The sequence below is a fragment of the Meles meles genome, chromosome 11 (genome assembly GCF_922984935.1).
Source record: "Meles meles chromosome 11, mMelMel3.1 paternal haplotype, whole genome shotgun sequence".
NCBI classification, from domain to species: domain Eukaryota; kingdom Metazoa; phylum Chordata; class Mammalia; order Carnivora; family Mustelidae; genus Meles; species Meles meles.
The window spans coordinates 33,991,063-34,016,422 of record NC_060076.1 but is presented as its reverse complement, the minus strand read 5'-3'; the positions used below and the strand labels follow the sequence as shown (position 1 = coordinate 34,016,422).

Here is a 25,360-nt window from a genome sequence, read left to right as displayed (position 1 = left end):
GTACTTCGGTTAAGGGTACCCACTGTTGCTCCCAGGGCTCTCAGGTTTAGAATTGCAAAGGTATTATAATACCAAGGCAAGAGCCCCAAGACCCTCAATAATAGCAATGACTGCCATTTAGCAGGCACCTGCTAGGGACGGGAGTGGGCCCGGGCCCCGGTACGCAGCAGGGTGGCTCCTTGGGTGTTTCCCATCCAGGGTGGGGGTCAGGTCATGCAGGGTTCTACAGCGGAGAGCAGGCAGGTGACCAGCATGTTTCTGGGGACGCAGCTCGGTTAAGGCTCATAGGAGACCTTGCGGGAGAAGTATTCTTCCAGTCAAGACGAGCAAGGTAAGAGTTAGCCAAACCCAGGGCTGAGAGGAGCTTTTCTGGCAGGAAGAATAGCATATGAGAAGGCTCAGGGGCAAGACAGAGCTGAGGCCTTTGGGGAAAGGAGAACATCACAGGAGAGGCTAAAAGCTGCCCGGGGCCCAGACTGTGTCAGCCACGTCGCCATGTTGGGGAGGCTGGGCTTTCTGTGGTTGGAGCAGGAACCCAGGGCAAAGTTCTGAGCTGGGAGTGATGAGGTCAGAGTGGGAAGAGGTCAGAGGGGTACGGGAGTGAAAGCACAGATCACTGTGACTTCAGGGGATGGGTGGGGACGTGCTTGCCAAGGGAGATGCCCTGGCACTGGAGAAACCAGCTTTAGAGCTTCTCCTTGTTGGTTCCACTACATACCTGTCCTCCCCCTTCCTGTGTCCTCCATCTCCCCAGCTTCCATCCACCCTGCCCTCCTCCTCAGCCCTCATCCAAACAAACAAACAAACAAAACCCACTACAGAATCTTTGTGCTTTCAGTTTCTAGAACTTCTAGGAACATTAAACCTCAACTGCTTGTCTTAGACACCAAGAGTCACAAAATGAGTTTATTAGAAAGTGGGAAACAGTAGATGGGGAGGAGAGAAGTAGATGGAGTAGATGGGGAGGAGTGTTCCGCCAAACCTTTCACTTCTTAGGGAATTAACCACAGCTGTGATTGGTAAACTCGTTAATTTGCACCCTTGGTATTGTTTTATGATTTGGTGCAACCCTCTGAAAAGAATTTCATTAGCCTTGATTGACATGGAGTCAAGAATCAGGGTCAGAATAGATTCGGAACAGATAAAGGCAACTCCTCATTCCAGGCCCTTCTCTTGGGGTGTCGCAGACATTGTGAGGAAGGGGATCCCAGCCCCTGCTCGAAATCGAGACCATGGATCTCACCTCAGTTATCTTCGCTAAGGGGAGAAGTTGCCTCCCTTGCAGAGGGTAAACTTTCTACTGTCCCCTCTTCCTCCTGGAAGAGCAGCTGACATGTTTTCTTTCTGCCCACGGAGACACCTACCACATAGACTGCATGATGCGGATCCGCCTGCAGTACGAGAAGACGTGGCAGGAGTGCCTGGCCCAGGTGCAGACGTGCAAGGTGGGGGCCCCTCCCGCCCCGCCCCTGCCCTCCTCCAGCCTGGATTCCCCTCCACCCCCTCTGTCCGGACCCCTCCTCCCCAGCTTTTCCCACCTGTCACTCGGGTGGAGCCCAGCCTGACCTCCTCCAGGAAAACTTCCCAACCCCGTGGGGCAGTGGTATACTCTGACCACGTCAGCCTTCAGCCTTGATCATCTGTACCCCTTACAACACTTGACATTGATCCAGGGCAGGTCGGACCAGGGGGTTATTTCCAGGGCCTTGCTTCTGTAAGTGAGTGCAGCCACTGCTGTCACACCCAGCCCATCTGTCCACCCTGCTGGCCCCTGTCAGAGGGTGAGTCCGTGGGCCCCTCACAAACTACTTCCATAACAGTGCCTGCTTTTTGGGGGTACAGGAAGATAATTTGGGCAGAATGACTCCTCCTGCCTCCTGGCTCCGACAAGTTCCTGCTCCTCCTCCCCACATGAGTCTGTACAGCTTTTGTTCTGCCCCCGAGACTCTGGGGTGAGCAGAATTCACAGAGAGCAGAGTGCTTCACGGTGTCAGGCAGGGTCCAGCGCTCTGTGGCCTTAGGGCCAGCCGCGTGCCTCTCAGTCAGGTTTTTCAGGGTGTCAAGCCTCAGAAGTAAAGCCTGGAGGGAGAGAAGGGTGGAAACCTTTGCCCTAGGAGAGCCTTCCCGGCACCATTCCCTGACAGTATCCTCCCTTCATCCCTGCTGCTGCCTGGGACCTCCCAAGGAGCTCAGGGGCCCTCAGTGCTGACCCTTGTGCCCATCCTACTTCACTTTGTCAGGCACAGCAGGGGCTAAGTGGAAGTCAGCACACATCCCAAGAGCGTCTTAGGCCTGACAGGAAGGGCTCTTGGTATTCCTATTCAGCAGCATTGGAAGCATACGACTATAGACAATTTTTATTTGGGGAGATTGGCTTATATTAGATTTTCTACATAAACCAAGGCTTTATTAATATGAAGAAACCTGCTTTCCATCTGGCATAATAGGAATTCAGTTACAGGAAGTAGGAGCCTGTCTGACTTGCAGCCACACCAAGGTCGTTAGCATGGCTGATTATGTCTCTGGGGTCTGTAAGATGACAGTGAGTTCAGGTCCCAGCCCCCCACTTGCCAGATGTGTGGCCTCCAGCAAGTTCCTCCACTTCTCTGAGCCTTGGTTTCCTCATCTATCAAGTGGGTCTAAGTGAGACGACAGGGATAGTGCACAGCGCCTGGACTCGGTGGGCAGACAGTAAAGACAGACCATCTCTACCACTGTGAGGGTTTCCCCTGAGGCTGGGTGAGAAGCAGACCCCAGGGGGCAGGGCCAGGCCCCGAGGTGAAGCCCTCCCCCGTCCTAAGCCAGGCTCTGCCCTGGTTCCCCTCCAGAAGCAGCTGCTGGACTGCAAAGCCTTCACGGAGGAGGAGGCAGAGAGCCTGGTGAGCCCGTACTTCTTCCAGATGGTGGGCGAGCTGCAGAGCAAGGTGGAGGAGGAGCTGGAGCTCTTGGATGTGCGTAGCTGGGGACCCGCACAGCTGGGGAGCAGGGTGGGTGGTTGGGGAGAGCGGTAGCCTGCAGTCCTCCGCTATGGGAAGACCAGAGTCTGGGGCCCCCCAACTTTCTTGTCACCAGTGAGTCCATTTGCCCGGTCCTGGCTGCCCCTCTGGGGTAGTTCTCTGCACGGGGTGCTCTGGGCTCCCCTGTGACACCCTTCCCACCCTGCTGCCCAGTGACAGCCGTGCTGCCCAGGGCTGGGCTAGCGAGAGCTCCTCTGAGCCCTTGTTGAGTCTGTGTGCCCAAGGGCCACGAGGAGCAACAAGCCCCTGCCCCAAGACTCTTAGGATCAGGAGCTGGGTGGGGAAACATTGTCTGCTAAGCGCTGGATAGTAAATATTTCAGTTCCCTAGGGCCTGTCAAGTCTTTAGCAACTTCTCACTCTGTTCTTGTCACACAAAAGACAGTTTTATTTGTGAACACTGAAATTTGGATTTCATATAATTTCCACGTCATTCGGTATCTTTGTCTGATGTTTTTGTTCATCCATTAAAAAATGTAAAATTAGCTTAGCTCTTAGGGCCACATACAAAAAAGGCAGAGGGCCAAATTTAGTTCTTAGACCAAGTTTGCTGCTCCCTGACCCCAATGAGAGCATAAAATACAACCACGAAATGGGGAGAGGTGAGGATTTAACAGCCAAGAATGGTAGTTGGCTCAGATGCTAAGAATCAGGAAACGCCAAAGAAGGAAACCTGCTCAGGCTGAGATGGGCGTGGCCTGCCTGAGTATCCAGGCTGGTGTCTGGGGCGGCTCCTGCTTTCTTCCAGGCCCCAAACCTCCCCTTCTTCCCACTAGTGACTTCAGTGGATATGGGACAGGTCTAGAGATGGGACTTCGGGGTCAGCCAGACTGAGGGCATGGCTTTGGGCAGACCAGAAGCAGTTCCAGAGGAGGGAGAGCCATGAACCAGCGTGTGACCCAGGAAGATGACCCCAGGGGATGGTGCCCAGGCAGTGATGGCCGGGCCGGTCATTGGAGAGGTGGGGCCTCCACTTGCTGGTGAGGGAGCCCTGTGAGGGGGGTGGCCTTCTTCTCACCCTGGGCCCGTCGGTCTTCAAGCCCCCTTCTCTGGGTTCTGCCACTGCAGATATCCTTCGAGGGCCTGGCAAAGCAGACAGAATGGCAGAGCTCAGATCTCTTCAGCTACTTCCAGGAGGCCGTGCAGCTGTGGGAGGCACATCAGAGCGCGCTGTCGGTGCTGGAGCTGGAGCTGGAGAAGAGGATGGAGCAGCTGCGGCAGAAGCGCAGCCTGGACGAGAAGGTGAGGCTTCTGCCCCCCAGGAGCCCCTCCGGGGATGGAAGGGAGGCCGCACCACACCCAGACAGTCAGCTCCGGGATGGCTCTGCTAGGCGGCCTGTAACCTCAGCCGGCATTCATATTACAAAACAACAACAACAACAAAAACAAAAATAAAACAACCCACCATATTTATTGTAGAGTAAATAAAAGTTAACCCCAAACTTATCTTAGATTCAAATGTAAAAACCTCAAGCTATAAGACTTACACAGATGGAGAAATCAAGGCTCACTTTGGTCATGGGCTAGATGGGAGTAGAAGAAATCCACCTGTTAGGTCTGGGCTAGTGATGGGTCCCGGGACCCAAATGTGTCTTTAAGAGAGAGATCATGAGAGACAGACAGACTGGGGTGGGGTGCAGAGCTTCTACCTATGGTAGTCACCCCGTGCCCACAGGAGATGCCTTCACACAGTCTAGGGAGTGGAGGGACACACCCAGCATCTGGTTTTAAATACAGTTGGTTCAAGGAGAGCAAGGGGCAGGCACCATGGGAGGGTGTGGGGGTGGCCTGCCAAGGCCGCATGGGTATAGGGACGTGTCCCTGAGGAATCCCACCTGAGCTGGGTCTCCAGGGATGTAAAGTAGACAGAGAAGAACATTATCGATGGAAGAGCCCAGGGCATTGAGGGTAAGTGTGGTAGCACATTTGGTGCCCCCCTTTCTAGGGAAAAGCCCTGTGTTTGCCCTGAGGCACCTACCCTTTGGTTCTGGGGGTAGGGTCTCTGCATGTCACTCACAGGCACTCGGTGAGTTTTGAGTTTTGGTAACTCACATCTGCTTCCTTGTATTTTGGGGGTGGCTGCCAGGCCCTGGAGGCCCACCTGGATAAGCTCTTGGACCAACTGAGGCAGCAAAGCGACGAGGAATCACTGAAGATTCACCTGGAAAAGGCCAAAGATTTCCTGAAGAATATGAAATCCAGGTAGGCAGACCAGATCCCGAAAGACAGAAGGGAATGGCCTGAAATTCGTATTCAAGATCAGAGGCTGCCTGCTTAGGAGCCCAGGGTGTGCTCAGCGAGCTCAAGATTAAAATGTTGCCTCTAGCTTTGGAGAATGTCCTAGTGGTCCTTCTAACACAGAAGCTTACAGGAAGAACTTTCATCTGAAAAGTTTATGGAGAAGATTTCAAGGCCATGTAGTTTAAAGGCCAAGAGCATGGGCCCTCCCACTTGCTTTTCAGATTTTAAAACATAGGTCCTCTTTCTTAAAGACAAAAAGGTTAACCAGTACAAAACATGTAGAAATTTCCCCCTCATTCCTGCCCACCTCGTCTTTTTCATGGGCATGTACATTTATTTATGTGCATATAAACACACATATATATACACATATATATAAACACATATATACAGTGTCTTTTCAATAAAGGTTGACTCATGCGATGCAAGTAGATCTCTAACTGCAGATAGATGTCCGTTTTCTAATGCCCAGAATTCATCAGTATGGGGGCTTCATAATGGTCTAACCATCCCCCAGTTGATTAGTTCTTTAAGATTGGTTCCAGTTTCTCAATATTAGAAACAGTACTCTGTGAACTGTCTTGTATCTTTGTGCCTTTATACAGCTGGTTCTATAGGGACCATTCGTAGAAATGACACTGCACTGCCAGATGATTGCAGTACTTAGCCTGAGTACTTAGCTTCCGGAGTGGATCTTGAGGCAGATAAGTCACCTCCTCCCCACCCCCCCATCCAGCCTTGTCTCCTTACCTGGAAGACAGATAAAACCTGATCCCTGGAGCATTAGAGGGTTTGATGGGATCAAGTAGGTAAAGTTCAAGGACAGGGTTAGGACCGTGGACAGGAAATGGGAACACATGTTTTTTTTTTTGTTTTATTTTAAACTTTTTTTTTTTTAAGTTTTTTTTTTTTTTTTATTTGACAGAGAGAGACCACAAGTAGACAGAGAGGCAGGCAGAGAGAGAGAGAGGAGGAAGCAAGCTCGCCACTGAGCGGAGAGTCCGATGCGGGACTCAATCCCAGGACCCTGAGATCATGACCTGAGCCGAAGGCAGAGGCTTAACCCACTGAGCCACCCAGGCGCCCCGGGAACACATGTTATAACAGAGAGCTCTCCCGTGTGTGTTTTCCAAATGTTCTACAAAGAGTGTGTATTCCTGGTAGGATCAGAAACATAGCAGACCAAACCAAGGATTGCCAAAGTGAAAGGAAACTCAGGCATTGGCTCTGTGTGGCCCCCAGCCCATTTCCCAGCGGCCTGGGATGTGGTTCTGGGTTGAGGTCCCCCCTACTCAGCGGAGCCCCCCCCCTTAGACCCCTCCTCCACCCCCCTCCCAGGTATGAGTGTTTCCACAAGCTCTTGACAAAGGAAGCGACGGAGTATCCGGTGATCATACTGGAAGAACTGAACTCCTACAGCTCCGCCCTCAGCCAACACTTCTATGTTCGTGAGATCTTTCAGCAGGTATGGAGAGCGGTGCAAACACCCAGCCACTCCCGGAGAAGCAAAGGGGAAGGGGTATCTTCTAGCTCTGATCTGCCTTCCCTTCCATACCGTCACGAACCCCTACTCGGTCAGGACAGCAAGTGGTAAGAAGCTGAAGGCGTTTCTAAAAGAGACCATCTCTTTCTTAGATTAAAAGGGATTGAAGGGCTCCGAATTCAGGCCTCAGGCTTGGATGGAATTATGAAGAAAGACAATTTTCTAGGACTCTGAGTTCCATTCATCCTCCCCACCACTGCCACATAGCATCCTATAATACCGCTAGGACCTGCCCTCCCTCCCCTCAGGAGTCCACCCCCCACCCCTACCCACTTCCCCCTGCTCACCCCCTACCCCGCCAGCCTTCCTCAGCCTTCTCTATGGGCAGCCCTCTGTCTCCCCACATCCCAGAGCCAGCCAGTCTTCCACTACCAGAGACTAATGTCCCAACCACTCACGTTCCTCCGCCCCTGTCCCTGCTTCTCTCTCGCCCGGCGTGCTCGTATGTTGGTGGCTGGCAAAGACAGGAGCACAGAACATCCCAGAGTAGGTGTTTCCTGAAGGGCAGGTTACGTCTCACTAACTTTGACGCAGCTTCACTTGCTCTTCGCACGGTGTCTTGCACATGATTCGGACACAGTGAATGTTCCCTGGGTGAATGCACGACTAGCTGGAATGTTCTGGTCTGACCCTCCTAGAGTTTGCCTCCTTCCCACCCAGCCAGCCAGAGTCCTGCATGGTCAGACCGGACACTACTTGCAGTTATCGCTAAACACGGCTGAGGATTTCTCGTGTACACAGGGTCCCCAGCTCCTCAGAGAATCCCTGCAGAGAGGAAGGATCTCTGTTTCAGTCATTAGTAAATGCTTCCTCTGGCACCTGGATTGAGGGGGAGCTCACCATCTGCACTTTGAGATCAGTCTGCTTGCCTTGGTTCAAGTTGAGTATTATGATCTCCATGGCACAAGGGAAGACCTTGAGCTCTGTCTGGCTTAAGGAGCTTGGCCAAGGTCACTCAGCTTGAAAGGAGCTGGGATTCCAATCCGGACCTGCAAATGCTACAGTCCACAGTGTTATCCATGGCGCAGTATATTCACGACCTCATGTAGAGTCTGTGAAACAGGGAATTTGTAGGCTTAATGAAGGGGCTCCCAGGTCATGTAAATCATGTTCATTCTGTATGCTCACATCCAGCACTGGGAGCTGCAGACCCCTGCGCCTTGGTCTGCATCCCTCAATTTATACTTGCTTGCTCTTTGCCCCAGATCACTACAAAAATGTCAGAATGAGAGTTCGTTTACTGATAATGCCTATTGTGGGATAGAAAGATTTGCAAGCCTGCTTGGGATTAAGGAAAACTGATTCCCCGGTTTGGGAACACTCTGATTACCACAGGAAAATAAGTAGTCAAAGCCACATCAGATGTTGAAGGGAAGGGGTGGGTGCTTCTACTTAAATGAGAAGAGATGCCCTTAGAAGTGGCACTCTGGAGAAAGGCAATGCTGCTCACTCATTGCCCTGTGGTTTTTCTTTATAGACTTTGGACGGGGAAGTCATTTTCAAATTCAGGGAACCAGGTAACACTATTCTAATTCAAGTCTGATCCTCTCTGACTTCACTCTTGTACATTTGTGGGCTGGGTGGGCCCAATCCAGGCTACCTTGGTAACCTGTTTTTCCTTGTGCTTTGGGTCGGTCATCAACAGAAGCACACGAAAAGCACTTCCAGGAGAGTATGAGAAACTGGAGAAGCAAAGAGAGGGCTCAAGTGGAAATGAGCAGAATTGAGGAAGGTGAAAGTAGCAGGACAAGTCCCTCCAGTCCAGCAGAAGAGATGGAAGAAGATGATCAAGAAATTGAGTCTTCCTTAACTGAGGAGACGGCAGTGAGCCAGCAGGAACCGTCTATACAGAGTGACAAGATGGATGAGTCCAGTGAGGAGTCAGTTAAAGAATCAGAAAAAATACAAGTTGAACGAGACAGCTCCTTAAAACCATCTCTGAACCAGGAAGATATGATGGTTCAAGAAGAAGAGATAGAGGAGGAGGAAAAGGAGGAGGAGGGGGAAGACAAGGAAAAGGTGGAGGAGAGGGAGGAGAAGGTGAAGAGGAAGAAGAAAAAGGAGGAGGAGGAGGAAGAGGAGGAGCATGAAGAGGAAGAGAAGCAGAGGGAGGAGGAGGAAGAACATGAGAGTTTATTTATGGAAGAGGTAGGCCAGCAACAGATCCGTTCTTGGGTATGGGGAAAGCGTTCTAGGCTCACTCTATGTATCCCTGTTACAAGCTGGGGTCCCCAGTGGTGCAGTCTCCATTGGGATTTACAAATGTATGCACATCTTTTATTTTGTCAAAATGAATCCAATTCTTATCTCACAACAGTGCTTTTTGAAATTCACTTTCTTCTCCTAACATCTTATCCTGCAACCTACTCTGAAGTTAACCCTTAACTGTCTGGCTTTCCTTGTCTTTCCCTGGTCATCTCTTTCCCAACTCTTCTTTCCTGTGTAGACCAACCTAGCCTCTCCATTCCCTCTCTCTTCCCATTCTCTTCTGTAGCAGAAAAGATCCATATCCAAGATGGCAGACAGCTCTCCTTGGAGTGTAGGGAAGTTACTCTCACATTAATAAGTCTTGTCCTCAAAACACATTCCAACTCATAGAGCAGTAACTTGAATTCCATAATCATTAAATTGCAAGACTCTCTTTCTATACTGCTGTAGAAGAATTGGCATAGGAGACTCATTTTGAGCAGAGGTCCCAAATTCAAATTCCCACAGGCATGTAATAGAAAAGCGGGCTAGAGACCAAGTATAAAATAATAACAAGTGGTGAAGCTGATTGTCTTAGTCTGTTGAGACTGCTATAACAGAATACCATAGACTGGGCAGCTTACAAACAACAGAAATTTATTTCTCACAGTTCTGGAGGCTGGGAAGCCCAAGATCAAGGTTCCAGCAGATTTGATTTGTGGTGAGGTCCCACTTCCTGGTTCATAGACAGCCATCTTCTCACTGTGACTTCATATGGTGGAAAGAGCCAACTCTTTTGTAAGGGCACTAATCCCACTCCTGAGGGCTCTGCCCTCCTGACCTAATCACCTCCTAAAAGCCCACCTCCAAATACCAACACACTGGGGATATGAATTTTGGAGAGCACCCAACATTCAGTCTAAGGCAACTGTGCAGTCATTATTCAGCTCCAGCCAATAATGCCATGTGGGAATGGAGACAGAATTGCCAGCTTTCCTGATTTTTAAGAGAAATCCAAAATCCAAATTCTTTGTATGATTTCCTGATTTTTGAAAGCACTATATTGGGGAAAAATAATTACAGGCAAGATTCAGCCCACAGGTGTATAATCTTGATATCAAGGATCCTGTGGCTGGATCCCCAGGTCTGTCTGGTGATGTCAAGTATAAAGTCTTCTCTTCTGCATAGGCCAGAGCCCAGGAAGAGTGTGTGGAGGAAATCTCCCACTACGAGGACATGGAATCCTTCTCAACCTCCAGCGGACACACTTATTTTGTCTTCCTAACCCTGGAACAACAAGAAGAGAGTTGCAAGAAACCCTATTTCAACCTTTCTACCATTCTTGTCAATGACATTTCCAGTGCCAGCTTCCTAGAACAAGTGATCATTCCATCCAGACTAGTTTTACAAATTAAGAAACAGTGAGTAGAAACCCCTTTTATTCTTATTCTCCTATCCCAAGTTTTATTAACAAGGTGAGGTATTATAACAAAAGATTGGACTAGTTTCCACTGGAAAAAGAAAATGTGTAGGTAACTGAGGGTTGAGATGAGAAACAATTTTAAAAAATAGTAAATTTCCTAGAATTATTTGTAGTTACATGTATCTTCTGTGAGAGTGATCCCCTCCACCTCTCCCAGGATGCCTTGCTAGCCTGGGGCTTGTACATAAGAAATAGTGTTTTCCCTGAAAGATGTTAGACCCCGGCACATGTGGAATCTTGCTGTCTCCCTTCCTTCTTTCATTCCTTCCTTCCCTCCTCCCTTTTTTCTCTCTTTTTTTTAATGATTATGTAGATATAGACCCTAGGCATGAGTATGTATCTGTATGGTATTTGGCTCTGATTATATGACACATTAATTGCATAAATTAGAAAACTGAAAAAAATACAATGAAGATGATAAAATAACCCATAATTCTACCACTGAGAATTTACTTCCCCTAACTCCCAGGTTTCTGGGCCTCTGTGTTTGAACTTGGACCCAATGTGGAAATTTGCATTTGGCTTTAGGATAGCATTTCCATTGCCCTCCTGACTCTAAATGTCATAGCTAGGACTGACCAGCTAGAGATCACCTGATTAGTCTCCCTCCTATGTGTAGACATGGGCAGGGGATAAAAGTTAAGTCAGGCTTTTGGACTCTTCTCTTTCACCTCAGCATCATCTCATCTTGGAAATGTTTCTTTTTTTTAATTTTTATTTACTTTTTAATTTCTTTTCAGTGTTCCAGAATTCACTGTTGATGCACCACACCCAGTGTTCCATGTAATATGTGCCCTCCATAATACCCATCACCAGGCTCACCCAACCTCCTACCCCCACCCCTCCAAAACCCTCAGATTGTTTTTCAGAGTCCATAGTGTCTCATGGTTCGTCTCCCCCCAATTTCCCCCAACTCCCTTCTCCTCTCCACCTCACCATGTCCTCCGTGTTATTTCTTATGCTCCACAAATAAGCGAAATCATTTAATTGACTCTCTCTGCTTGACTTATTTCACTCAGCGTAATCTCTTGACTTGAAACTCATCCTTTTTCCTTCCTCTGTCACAGGCCATTATCTGTCTTCCCCTTAAAGAAGAAAAGCAAGGACCACCACAAGAGCTAATATTTATTGAGAGGATTTAATACTCTCAATAACTATGAAAGGGGTACTATAATTAGCTTATGTTACACACAAAGAAACTGAAGCTCAGGGAATTAGTAATTTGGATAAGATCTCGGAGATAGGGAATGGTTGGATCTAGGATATGAATCTAGACCATGTGATTCCAGAGTCTTAAGCCAAACATTATGCCATCTGGCCTTGGAATTAACCAGAAAAATAATTCTGTGTTAAACTAACTGGATTTGCATATTGATGGATACAATACTAAAAAGTATAGAAATCATGAATGTATAGTTCAATGAATTATCCAAAGGGAGCACACCTGGTCACCAGTACCCCCACCCCCAAAATAGAACATGACCAACTCTCCAGGAGCCTCTTCATGTATTCATCTCAAGTCACTGCTCTCTCTTCCTCAAGCATAGCAAATACTCTCATTTCTTTTGCTTGTTTTTGAACTTTATTTAAATGGAATCATAGAAAATGTACTCTTTTATATTGGAATTCTTTCATTATGTTCATGAGATTCATATGCATTTTTGAATGTGTGTCATCTCATTTTTACTGCTGTGTAGTAATCCATTATAAAGATACATCACTCTTTTTCTTTATCCATTCTACTACTGGTGCATGTTTGGGTTGTTTTTCATTGGGGGAATGGAACAATGCCTCTCTGAACCTTTTTTTTTTTTTTTAAGTTCAATTAGCCAGCATATAGTACACATTAGTTTGTGATGTCCCGTTCAACGATTTATTAGTTGCATATAACACAGCTTAGTTGCTCATCACATCATGTGCCCTCCTTAATACTCATCACCGGGTTACCCTATCCCCCCACTACCCCTTTCTGCAACCCTTTTTGTTTCCCAGAGTTGAGAGTTTCTCATGGTTTGTTTCCCTTTCTCATTTCTTCCCATTCAGTTTTCCCTCCCTTCCCCTATGGTCCTCTGCACTATTCCTTACATTCTACATATGAGCGAAACCATATGATAATTGTCTTTCTCTCCTTGACTCTACCCTCCAGTTTCATCCATGTCGATCCAAATGGTAGGTATTCATCCTTTCTGATGGCTGAGTAATATTCCATTGTATATGTGAATCACACCTTCTTTATCCACCCATCTATTGAAGCACATCTTGGCTCCTTCTACACTTTGGCTATTGTGGACATTGCTGCTGTGAACATTGGAATCCATGTGCCCCTTCTTTTCACTGCATCTGTATCTTTGGGGTAAATACCCAGTAGTGCAATTGCTGGATATAGGATAGCTCAATTTTTAGGTCTTGAGGAACTTCTATACTGTTTTCCAGAGTGGCTGCACCAGCTTGCATTCCCACCAACAGAATAAGAGGGTTCCCCTTTCTTCACATCCTTGCCAAAATTTATTGTGTCCTGTCTTGTTAATTTTGGCCATTCTGACTGGTGTAAGGTGATATCTCAATGTGGTTTTGATTTGAATCTCCCTGATGGCTAGTGATGTGAAGCACTTTTTCATGTGCCTGTTAGCCATTTTTATGTCTTTTTTAGAGAAGTGTCTGCTCATGTCTTCTGCCAATTTCTTGACCGGATTATTTGTTTTTTGGGTGTTGAGTTTGATAAGTTCTTTATAGATCTTGGAGACCGGTCCTTTATCTGATATGTCATTTGCAAATATCTTCTCCTATTCTACGGGCTGAACATTCTTGTATAAGTCTTTTGGCAAACATATGTCTCCATTTCAAGTGGAATTGTTGGGACTTAGGGTTGTATGCATTTTCCTCTTGAGAAGATACAACCAAAGGATACTACCAAGGAGTTTTCAAAAGTGATTTTATTTTAACAGTTTACAACAGTGTGTGGGAGTTCATTTGTTCCACATCCTCATCAGCACTTGGGAGTGTCAAGAGGTTTTGTGTTAGCCACTCCAGGGTACATGTAGTGGTGTTTAATTGTGGTTTCAATTTGCATTTTCCTGATGAGTAATGATGTGTACCTTTTCATATACTTGTTGACCATTCGGTTATCTTTTCTGAAATACCTATTCAAATTTTCCCATTTTTCCCTGGTGGATTGTCAATCTTTTTTTTTTTTCTTAATTTATGTGAGTAAGTTACCTATCCTAGATAAATAAGTGGCAAATGCTTATCCCTCTCTGTGCTTGCTTTTTTTTTTTTTTAACTCTCCTAAAGGTATCTTTTGATGAAAAGAAATTCTTACTTATAATAAGTTCCTGTTCATCAACTTTTTTCATTAGGGTTAGTGTACTTTCTGTCTTATCTAAGAAATCTTTGTTTGCCCAAGGTCATGAAAGTTCCTCCTATGGTATGTACTACAAATGTTATTGTTTTAAATTTCCACATATAGATGTAAAATCCACCTGGAATTAATTTTATACAATATAGGAGTCAGATTCATTTCTTTCTATATGGATAACTACTTGACCCCAGAAGACTCTCCTTTCCCACTGCTCTGCTGTACTTCCTTTCTGTTTCTCTGTGTGTCTATCCTTGCATCACTGCCTCACCCTGCCTGATTACTGTAGCTTTACACTAAGTCTTATTATCTGGTAGTGTAAGTTCTCCAACTTTGGCCTTCTCCTCAACTATCCTTGGCCATTTGCATTTCTACATAGACTTGAGATCAGCATATCAGTTTCTAGAAAAAGACATCTACTGAGCTTTTTATTTTTATTTATTTTTTAAAAGATTTACTCATGGGACACCTGGGTGGCTCAGTCAGTTAAACATCTGCCTTCAGCTCAGGTCATGATCTCAGGGTCCTGGGATCGAGCTGCACATCAGGCACCCTGTTCAGTGGGAAGTCTGCTTCTCCCTCTCCCTCTCTGATCTTTCTTGCTCTCATTCTCTCTCAAATAAATAAGTAAAAATATTTTGAAAAGAGATCTACTCAATTATTTTAGAAAGTGCGTGTGCACACAAGGTTGAGGGGCAGTGGGAGAGGATTTTCAAGCAGACTCCCCACTGAGCATGGAGCCCGACATGGGGCTTGATCTCATGACCCATGAGATCATGACCTGAGCCAAAACCAGGAGTCAGACATTTAACCAACTGAGGCACCCTGATTGCATTGAATCTATAGATAAATGTTACTGAATTAAATCTATAGATATATTTGGGGGGAAACCAACATCTTAACAAAATATAGCCATCTGAACAAGACATAAATTTTGAAAAAGAAGTGATAAGTTGGGGAAAAAATTGCAACTCACATCACAGTCAAAGATCTCATATATATAAGGGTATATATATATATATATATATATATATATATATGGATCAATATATAAGGATAATATATATATAATATATAATATATAAGGACTGATAAGAACAGCGTCTTCACGATGGAGAAATGGGCAAAAGATATTAATAGGCAGTAATCTAGAAAAAAAATTAAATAGTCTTAAACACATGCCAGTATGCTCAGTTTCAGTCATACCATGATGAAATTGTCAAATTCAAAAGTTTGGCAATCTGTTCCAAGACTGTGGAGAAATGGAAGCTGTTACTACAGATGGCAGTTCTGGTTGTCTTGCCTTAAAAGCAGTTAAGTTTATATCTTCAAGAAGCACACATGTGGCTGATGTCAAAGAGGTTACTGCCTATGTTCTCCCCTAGGATTTGGGTGGATTCCTGTCTCATACTGAGGCCTTTGATCCATTTTGAGTTTATCTTTGTGTATGGTATAAGAGAATGGTCCACTTTCGTTCTTCTGTATGTAGCTGTCCAATTTTCCCAGCCTACTTATTGAAGAGACTTTTTTTCCATTGGATATTTTTTCCTGATTTGTCAAATATTAGTTGACCATAGAGTTGAGGGTCCATTTTTGGGTTCTCTATTCTGTTCCACTGGTCTATGTGTCTGTTTTTGTTCTGATACCATGCTGTCTTAGTGATCACAGCTTTGAAATGTAGCCTGAAGTCAGGCAACGTGATGCCCCCAGCTTTGTTTTTCTTTTTCAACATTCTTTTGGTGATTCGGGATCTTTTCTGGTTCCATACAAGTTTTAGGTTTGTTTACTCCAGCTCCTTAAAAAGTGCCAATGGTATTTTTAAAAAGATTTTATTTATTTATTTAACAGAGAGATCCCAAGCAGGCAGAGAGGCAGGCAGAGAGAGAGGGGGAAGCAGGCTCCCCACTGAGTGGAAAGCCTGATGCGGGGCTCAATCCCAGGACCCTGAGACCATGACCTGAGCTGAAGGCAGAGGCTTAACCCACTGAGCCACCCAAGTGCCCCCAATGGTATTTTAATAGGGATGGCACTGTATCAGGAAACTTGAGAGTGTTCACTTAAAAATCCAAATTGTGTATAAATATTTTCTAGAAAGGTATTAATTCTCAAGTGTGCAATTTTGTCTAGAAATTTTGAGAAATCTACATAATGACATTAACCCCATATTTATGTTTGTCTGTATGTTTGTAAGGCATTAAAGTTTTATTAACCAAATTTTTGGTACTTGATATAAATTAGAAATAGCATTTACAAGCTTTCTGAAAGTACAGTTTGCTTTTGCTTCTGTTGCAAAATTAGTCTCTAAAAACTATAAAGCTAACTAAACTGATGAAAAATATCTCTGGTGTATGGTTTGGGGAAGGAGACTTACCTCAGAGGTATAACCATTTCATTTCTGTTTCTCGTTGTTTGCAAAATTGTACATGAAAACAGACAAAAGCTATGTTTCAGTTATTCAGTAGTTACAGTATTTACACACACACACACACACACACACACACACACACACACAGAACCACACATGAATTTTAGCCTTTGATTCAACAATTCCAGTTCAGGGAATGTGTCCTGTAGAAATGCTTCTACACTTGGCTTATGTACAAGGTAATTCGTTGCAGCTTTTTTTTGAAGAACGAATGGTTGGAAACCATCCAGTATCCTCCAGCAGGAGTCTGGCTGAAAACATGATGCTCCATCCAGACAAAGGAATAGAATACAGTTGGGAGATAAAATAAGGAAGAAATGAAAGGGGGAAGCACTTTCTGGATTGCTAGGGAAAGCTCTCTCCCTGCTCACTGCCACTGGCAGAGCTGACCCTCACGGTCTCTCCCTCAGACTTCGAGCTGGCCTTTTTGAGCACCTAGAGAAGTGGTTTGACCAGTGTGCCCTCAAAACTCAGGTCATGGTGGCCACCAAGATCAATGAGCTGGATTCAGAATTGGAGCTGCGTCAGCATCTACATGAGCCAAGAGCCAAGCGCATTGAAAAGGACATCCATAACGTCAGGGCAGGTATGGACCCTGCTTGGGAAGGCCTCCCTGCCCCTGACAGCCAGAGTCTGTGCCACGGCGGTTCTGTATTCATTAGGTGCCCCTGTGTGAGGGTTCCACCCCCAGGCTGGCAGAGAAGGCAGTATTCAGAACCCACATTTGAGATTAAAATTTAAAAAAAATTTTTTTTCAGAACTTTAAATGCTAGAATGAAGAGTATTGTCCTGTTTTAGCTGTGTGAATACCAGATCTGCTCACACACCTCTCTGATATACACCTGCATAGCAGATGCTCTAGAGGCAAGCCTGTAGCGCAAGAATCATAGCTACTAGACTCAGCCTCTCTGGCTGTGTTACTCCGGACATGTTACCTGACCTCTCTGATCCCTCCCTTACTCGCAGAAGGGGATATTGTTGATGGTAATTAACTCTCCCTGAAAGGGTACAGTGAGGAATCGTGAGCAAGTGGTACCCATTAATTTCAGCTTATTATTTATAACTTCAGAAGAGGTGCCATTTCTCTCCTAGGCAGAGGGCTCCTAGAGGGTGGCATACTTTTAGTTGGATCTTCAGGGACCCTGTTGGGTTTTCACTTGTGTCACACTTCAGACCTTTTCATAAACCCTTTGAGCTCCCAGAGTAACCCCCACATGGTCCCAAACAAACTCCTCCTGCCTAGAATAGTGACAGAATTGTGGAATCAGACAGCCTGTCCTGGAGTCCCAGTGCTTGTGGTCCGGGGAGCCCTGCTTGGCTTTGAAACCTCATTGTGTTCATCCGGAAAATGTGTGCATTAAATATAAGTATAAATTGAGATTCTCTATGAAGGCTGATTTCTTGCGTCTGCCCTGGATCCCCACTCCAGTGCACAATGGGGAGACTGAGGTCAGAGAAACAAGGTCCCAGAGTCCCCACACTCATTTTTGGTAGAGCTGGATGACAGCACTTTCCCCTGCAGGCAGCAGGCAGAGAGGGTGGGCTCGCCTAGGGCTATCCGCCAACTCTAAAGGTCTCTGACAGAGCGCTTGAAGCCAAATTTCCAGTTCCATTTACTCTGCCTTAGAAGTCCTTTGGAGTTTGAGCTCCCTGGAAAGAGCAGCCACTGATAGGAACAAAATCCAGCCGCCCTGCCCCGCCTTGTGCTGGTTGTTTCCTCCACACTCTCACCACATTCCCACCCTTCCTGACACCCTCCACCTCACCCGCCTGCTCCTGGGTCTCTTCACATGCAGGGACTGCCCTGCTCACAGCCTGGTCAGTCTCCTTTCCAGTGAGAGACCCTGGGGCAATATCGGCCCCCCTCAGATCGGCACCAGTTCCCCAGCCAAGCCCTGGGGGGGGGGGGGGCAGCTGTCACCATCCAGGAAAGAAATGTCCTGAGGTGACTTGAGATCCCAGAGGGCCTCACTCTGCCTCGTCCTTTTTCAGCTGAGCTCTTGCTTCACCAAGAGCGGCTGGACAGCCACTGTGCTGGGGTGACAGAGACCCTAAGGAAGGAGAAGATGATGTTCTGCCAGTTCCAAGAAGAGCAAAACATAAAGAGCAAAAACTTCCGCCGCAAGATTTATAACATGGAACACATCTTCTCGAACGCCACAAAGAGCCAGAGGTGAGGGCCATGGAATCCCAGACAAAGAGATGCCAGCCTTTGGCTGCTCTCAAAGGAGTGGTCCCTCCCTGGTGGACACGAGTCAGTTTTCCAGACCCCACAGCAACCTTCCCTTTTCAGGTCACCTCTTGACAGGTGTCAGGGGCTAACTGTATGACCCCTCTGGCGGGAAGCTGGGCACTGGGTGCTGAGTGAGCAGCCAGGGAGAGAAAAGGGCGCCCATGGTCAGGAGGCAGGGATGTTACTAAGCTGCCCCAAAATGTCCACGCAGGGAAAGGCCACTTCACCCAGAGGAATCAGGAAGAGTTTCCTGCCGTAGCCCACCCCACTCTACCCCCGCCCCGGCCTGGGATGGAGGAAGGTCAAGAGGACTCAGAATTTTCCCCTCAGAAAGGAGCACTGGCCCACTTTGAGGTGGGAATGTGCTCATGGCAGAGCAAGGGGTTCCAAGGTGGCCACTCAGGGCTTTGAGATGGAGGCCGCTGCGTGCTCAGGGAGGCCTCCGTCAGGTAACAGGTGAGGAGCCCTCACCGGTGTCAGGTCCACAGGAGGCTGCTGAAGGCGGACTTACAGGCAAAGAGGAATGTTGCAGGGTGCTCCTTTGGGAGAACACCAGCCACAGGAAGCACATTGCTGGGAGAGAGAGCGAGAGCGCGGCAGGGAGGCTGAAGATCCTGTGGGACTTGGGGATTCCTTCAGTAATTTGGTGGTGAGGGCCAGAGAGAGGAGAGGGATGGCCTCTGAGACAGCACACTGAGAGTTCCACGCTGTGTTCTGCACATGGTGGTGTTTTCAACTTCTTTTTAGCCTCTTTTTCTACCCAGAGGAACATAGGCCATGGTTCTGGTGGCCCCACAGCTGGGCGCAGCAGTGGAGCTCAAGCAGCCCCCAGGCTGCACTCCCATGCCCAGTTACCACCCTGCCCTCCTGTGTCTCCCAGGCTGGTTAGTCTCAGCAGCACGCTGCACCGGGAGCTGCTCGGCTATGTCGACGTCACCCAGGTGTCCCTGCGCAGCTTCCGCCAGTACCTGGAGGAGAGCCTGGGCAAGCTTCGCCTCACCAACATTGAGTTCATCAAGCACTGCAGGTGGGAGCCCGCATCCAGGGCCTCTGCGGGCCCTGGGCTTCCTCTTGAGAAGCGGTCTTGTTTCCCCTTACTTTTTTATTGTGACAAAATATATCACATCAAACTATCCATTGTAACCATTTTTTCAGGTGCACAGTTAGTTCTGTGACACTAAGTTCATTCACATTGTTGTCCAACCATCCCCACCATCCAGCTCCAGAATTTTTCATCTTCATAAACTGAAACTCTGAATCCGTTGAACACTAACTTCCATTTTCCTCCCTCAGCCCCTGACAGCCATAATTCCGTTTTTTTTGTCTCTGTGAATTTGACTACTGTAGGTGCCTCATGTAAGTGAAATCATAGAATATTTGTCCTTTTGTGTATCTGGCTTATTTCACTGAACATAGGGTCTTCAAGACTCATCACGTAGCATGTGTCAGAATGTCACTCCTCAAGGCTGAATATGTCTCTGTTGTGTGTATACACCACATGTTGTTTCACTGTTCCTCCCTTGAAGGACATTTGGGTCATTTCACTGCTTCTGTCTTTGAACCCCCTATATTCATTTTTTTCTGTGAGCTTACACTTTCTAAAGCTTCATCAACCACAGGTTTTGGGATGGGAGGGAAGTTGGAGGTCTGATCAGTGGCTCGTATTTCTCTCATACCACTTTCAGATTGTTTTCTGAGGGAGGCAACTTTTCTTCTGAAGAAATCAATTCACTGTGTCATCGACTGGAGAAGGAAGCTTCTCGAATAGAGTTTGTCGAAAGTTTAATCATGATCAACATGGAGAAAATGGAGAGTGAATACCTGGACCAGGTGGGGGAGCCCTGCCCCTAACCTCCAGCCAGGCTCCCAGGACACCCTTGCTCATTGCCTGACGGGTCCACCAAGCCCCCTTTCCAAAAAATTGTGCCTGTCGCACTCTGCATCCGAAGTCTGTAAGTTCCGAATTAAATTCACCTCCTTTACTTTTTATATATCTTTACAGGCCAATGATGTCATCAACAAGTTTGAAAGCAAATTCCATAACCTGTCTGTGGACCTTATTTTCATAGAGAAAATCCAGCGGTTGCTGACAAATCTGCAAGTAAACATCAAGTGTGAGGTAGGATAGATTCGTTCTTCACCTGCGTGCTAGACACTGTCCCAAGTGCTGGGGATACGATTGTGGCTCTGCCCCATGGGACTTGAACTCCACCCAGGGAGACAGATATTAAATTATATTAGCCTCTCGGATTCATTGAGTTATTATGCACCATACATCATGCTAACCAACTTATTTTGATCAGCTATATCAGTCCTGTATGAAGTCCCATAGAACTGTATGAAGCAAGTACTGTGTTCCCCCCAATTTTAGAGATAAAGAAACTGAGACAGAGAGTAATAGGTGACCTAGACAAGATCACAGAGCTCTTGAATGTGAAATCAAAATGTGAACTGAGGTCAGTGATCTTAAATATTAACAACCTAACTGTACACCTCAAGGAACTAGAAAAAAAAAATTAAACCCAAAGTTAGCAGAATGGAGGAAATCACAAAGATCAGATAAAGAATAAATGAAATAGAGACCAGAAAAGCAATAGAAAGGATCAATGAAATTAGAGATGGTTTTTCAAAGGTAAGCAAAATCAAGTAACCTTTAGCTAGACTAAGAAAAGAGGTAAGACCAGAATAAAATCAGAAATGAAAGAGAAGATAGGGGCGCCTGGGTGGCTCAGTGGGTTAAAGCCTCTGCCTTCAGCTCAGGTCATGGTCCCAGGGTCCTGGGATCGAGCCCCGCGTCGGGCTCTCTGCTTGGCGGGGAGCCTGCTTCCTCCTCTCTCTCTGCCTGCCTCTCTGCCTAGTTGTGATTTCTCTCTGTCAAAGAAATAAAAAAAAAAAATTTAAAAAAAAAAGAAAGAGAAGATAGTGCAATGGATACTGCAGAAGTATAAGAATCTTAAGACTATAATGGCCAATTATATGCCAACAAATTGGATAACCTAGAAGAAATGGAAAAAGTTCTAGAAACATACCTACCAAGACTGAATCATACACAAATGGGAAATCTGAAGAGACCAAGAATGAGTAAGGAGATTGAATCAGTAATCAAGAACCTCCCAGCAAAGAAACTCAGGATCTTATTGTTTCATGGGTGAATTCTACCAAACATTTAAAGAAAACTTGACACCAATTCTTCTCAAACTCTTCCTAAAATAGAATAGGAGGAATACTTCCAAATTAATTTTACAAAGCCAGCATTACCCTGATACCAAAGACAGATAAGAACACTGTAAGAAAATGACAGACCGATATCCCTGATGGATATAGATGCAAAAATCCTCAACAAAATATTGGCACACCAAATTCAACAGCACATTGAAAGGATCATACACTATGGGGGCGCCTGGGTGGCTCAGTAGGTTGGGCCTCTGCCTTTGACTCAGGTCATGATCTCGGGGTCTTGGGATCAAGCCCTGCGTCGGGCTCTCTGCTCAGTGGGGAGCCTGCTTCCCCTCCTCTCTCTGCCTGCCTCTCTGCCTGCTTGTGATCTCTCTCTCTGTCAAATAAATAAATGAAATCTTTTTAAAAATCTTTTTTTTTAAAAATGATCATACACTATGATCACGTGTTACTTATCTCTGGGATGCAAGCATGGTTCCATATACAAATCAATCAGTGCGATACCATACTGGTAGAATAAAAGATAAAAATCATTTAATCATCACAATGGATGCAGAAAAAGCATTTGACAATGTACAACATCTTTTCTTGATAAATATGTTAAACAAATGAGATAAAGGAGGAAAATACCTAAGTATAATAAAGGCCATATGTGAGAAGCCCACAGGTAATATCATACTCAACAATGAATCGTTGGAAGTGTTTCCTCTAAGATCAGGAGCAAAACAAGGCCACCCTCTCTCACCACACCTATTCAACATAGTACTGGAAGTCCTAGCCCGAGTGATCAGGCAAGAGGAAGAAGTAAAAGGCATCCAAAAAGAAACAGAAGAAGTAAGATCATCTCTGTTTGCAGAACATATGATCGTATATATAGAAGAGCCATCAAAAAATTGTTAGAACTGATCAACAAATTCAGTAAAGTTGTAGGATATAAAGTCATTACCAAGAAATCAGTTGCATAGTAAAACATCTAAAAAAAATGAAGAAAAACAATCTCATTCACATTAGCATCAAAAACAATAAAACACTTAGGAATAAATTTAACAAAGAGGACGAAAGATCTACACACTGAAAACTATAAGAATTAGATGAAAGAAATCAAAGAAGATACAAATTGAAAGATATCCCATGTTCATAGATCAGAAGAATTAATATTGCTAAAATGTCCATACTCCCCAAGCCTATCTATAGATTTAGTGCCACCCCTATCAAAATCCAATTAAAATTTTTCATGGGGATAGGAAAGTCCGTCCTAAAAATTCTGTGGAACCACAACAGATTATAAAAAGCCAAGCAATCCTGAGAAAGAAGTGCAAAGCATCACAATTCCTTATTTGGTTATAATAACCAAAATAGTATGGTACTGGCATAAAAATGGACATATAAACCAATGGAACAAAATCAAAAGTTCAGAAATAAACTCTCACATATAGAGTCAAGGCGTATTGAGTATTGACAAGGAAGTCAAGAATACTCAATGGGGAAAGGATAGTCTTTTCAATAAATGGTGTTGGGAAAACTGCATAACCACATGCAGAAGAATGAAATTGAAATCCTGTCTTACACCACACACAAAAATTAACCCAAAATGGATTAAAGGCCTAAACATAAGACACAAAACCATAAACCTGTGGGAAGAAAATATGGGGGAAAACTCTTGGACGTTAGTCTTGGCAATGATTTTATGGATGTGACACCAAAAGCGCAAGCAACAAAAGCAAAAATTAACAAGTGGGACTGCATCACATTGACTAGCTTCTGCACAGCAAAAGAAACAACAAAATGAAAAGATAACCTATGGAATAGGAGAAAATATTTACAAATCATATATCTGATAAGAGGTTAATATCCAAAATATATAAAGAACTCATATAACTCCATAGCAAAAGAAGTAAACAATGTGATTTAGATTTAACAATAAATTAAAATAATAAGATAATAAATAATAAATAAAATAATAATAATATAATAAATAATAAATTAAATTTCCTTTGCCCAAAGGAACTGAATAGACATTTCCAGTAGAAGACATACAAATGGCCAAGGGGTGCATGAAAAGGTGCTCAACATCACCTATCATCAGGGAAAGACAAATCACAATGACAATGGGGTATCACCTTGCACTTGTTAAAATGGCTGTCATCGAAAAGACAAGAGATAGTAACTGACGGCAAGGATGTGGATAAAAAGGATCCTTGTGCACTGTTTGGGGGAATGCAAACTGGTGCAGCCACTGTGGAAAATAGTATGGAACCACCATATGATCCAGCAGTCCCATTTTTGGTTATATATCCAAAGGAAATGAAAATATGGTCTTGTAGCCATATCTGCACTCCCATGTTCATTGCAGCATTTTTCACAATGTGAATGTGAACAATGTGGCAGAGTGTCTGTCAACAGACAAATGGATAAAGAAGATGTATCTGTACAATGGAACATTATTTGACCATGAAAAGGAAGGAAATCCTGCCATTTGTGACAACACATATGGACCTTGAGGGCATTAATCATAGTGAGATAAGTCAGAGAGAGATGAATGCTGCATGATCTCACTTACATGTGGAATCTACAAAAGCCAGACTCGGAGATAACCGAGGATAGAATGGTGGTTACCAGGGACTGAGGGGTAAGGGAAATGCAGAGATGAGGGTTGGTGGATAAAAACTTTCAGTTATAAGACAAATAGGTTCTGGGGCTCTAATGTGAAGCATGATATTATAGTTAAAAATCCTGTATTGCATACTTGAAAGTAGCTAAGAGAGTAGATCTTAAATGTTTTCATCACAAAAAGGAAATGGTAATTATTTGATGTGGTGGAGGTATCAGTTAATGTTATGGTGATAATTATTTTGTGATATATAAGTGTATCAAATCCATAGGTTGTAAACCTTAAACTTACATAATGTTATGTGTCAATAATATTTCAATAAAGCCAGGAGTGACTTTGACTTATCTTTAAGCTTTTTTCTGTATATGGAAAGATTTCTCATATATGTGTGTGTGTGTGTGTGTGTGTGTGTGTTTACACACACACATAAAGAACAAAACTGGCCTCTTGCTATTTATACAATTTTTTAAGGTGTATCATCTTTAAAGATTCTTTCAAAAACACTACTGTGATGGCTTCCCTCTCCTGAATTTGTTGCCATTTTTACTTAGCCATTCCTTTTTGGAGGAACATTTTGGTGGATTTCACTTATTATTATACCAATGGTATTATAAACACCCTTGCACAGGAAACTTTGATTATGTCCATGGGTATCTCACAGAGCTGGATCACTGGGCAGAGCATGAATGTTTTAAGGCTCCTCATGTTTTCTAGGTGGCTTATACAGACAACCCTCCCCAGTGGGACAATGCCCTTATTTTATTTTGGGTTGTCAATTTTATTTTATTTGTTTATGTATTTATTTATATTTATTTGTGAGAGAGAGAGCGTGAATGGTGTGGAGAATCAGAGGGAGAGGGAGAAGCAAACTCCCCGATGAGCAGGGAGCCCGATGCGGGGATCAGTCCCAGGATGCTGGGGTCACAACCCGAGCCAAAGGCAGACGCTCAACTGACTGAGCCACCCAGGCGCCCTCTTGATTTTATTTCTAAACCTTATCTGTTTGAGAATAAAAAACAAGCCAAAAAAAAAAAGTTTTTACATTTGCATTCATCTAGCTTCTGATAACATCTTGCATTCTCCCCCATT

The 25,360-nt window shown here is 45.0% G+C and overlaps 1 protein-coding gene across 10 annotated transcripts in view; it reads left to right on the top strand.

Annotated features, from left to right (window-relative positions):
• CCDC180 (coiled-coil domain containing 180) overlaps positions 1 to 25,360 on the top strand; it is a 65,995-nt gene that overhangs the window by 16,528 nt on the left and 24,107 nt on the right. For 6 of the 10 annotated variants that reach the window (XR_006820781.1, XM_046022673.1, XM_046022672.1 and 3 more), the window contains exons 11-23: positions 1,357 to 1,445; positions 2,829 to 2,951; positions 4,085 to 4,258; positions 5,103 to 5,218; positions 6,596 to 6,722; positions 8,278 to 8,317; positions 8,446 to 8,948; positions 10,176 to 10,408; positions 16,661 to 16,836; positions 18,243 to 18,423; positions 19,364 to 19,510; positions 20,169 to 20,313; positions 20,486 to 20,602. Coding sequence is in view for 7 of the 10 variants with exons in the window: in XM_046022673.1 (XP_045878629.1) it covers positions 1,357 to 1,445; positions 2,829 to 2,951; positions 4,085 to 4,258; positions 5,103 to 5,218; positions 6,596 to 6,722; positions 8,278 to 8,317; positions 8,446 to 8,948; positions 10,176 to 10,408; positions 16,661 to 16,836; positions 18,243 to 18,423; positions 19,364 to 19,510; positions 20,169 to 20,313; positions 20,486 to 20,602 (2,171 nt within the window). In the remaining 3 variants the exon portion in view is untranslated. Of the gene's footprint in view, positions 1 to 1,356; positions 1,446 to 2,828; positions 2,952 to 4,084; positions 4,259 to 5,102; positions 5,219 to 6,595; positions 6,723 to 8,277; positions 8,318 to 8,445; positions 8,949 to 10,175; positions 10,409 to 16,660; positions 16,837 to 18,242; positions 18,424 to 19,363; positions 19,511 to 20,168; positions 20,314 to 20,485; positions 20,603 to 25,360 lie in introns of those variants that run through there. The other 4 variants (XR_006820782.1, XM_046022675.1, XR_006820783.1 and 1 more) reach the window with 4 other exon arrangements.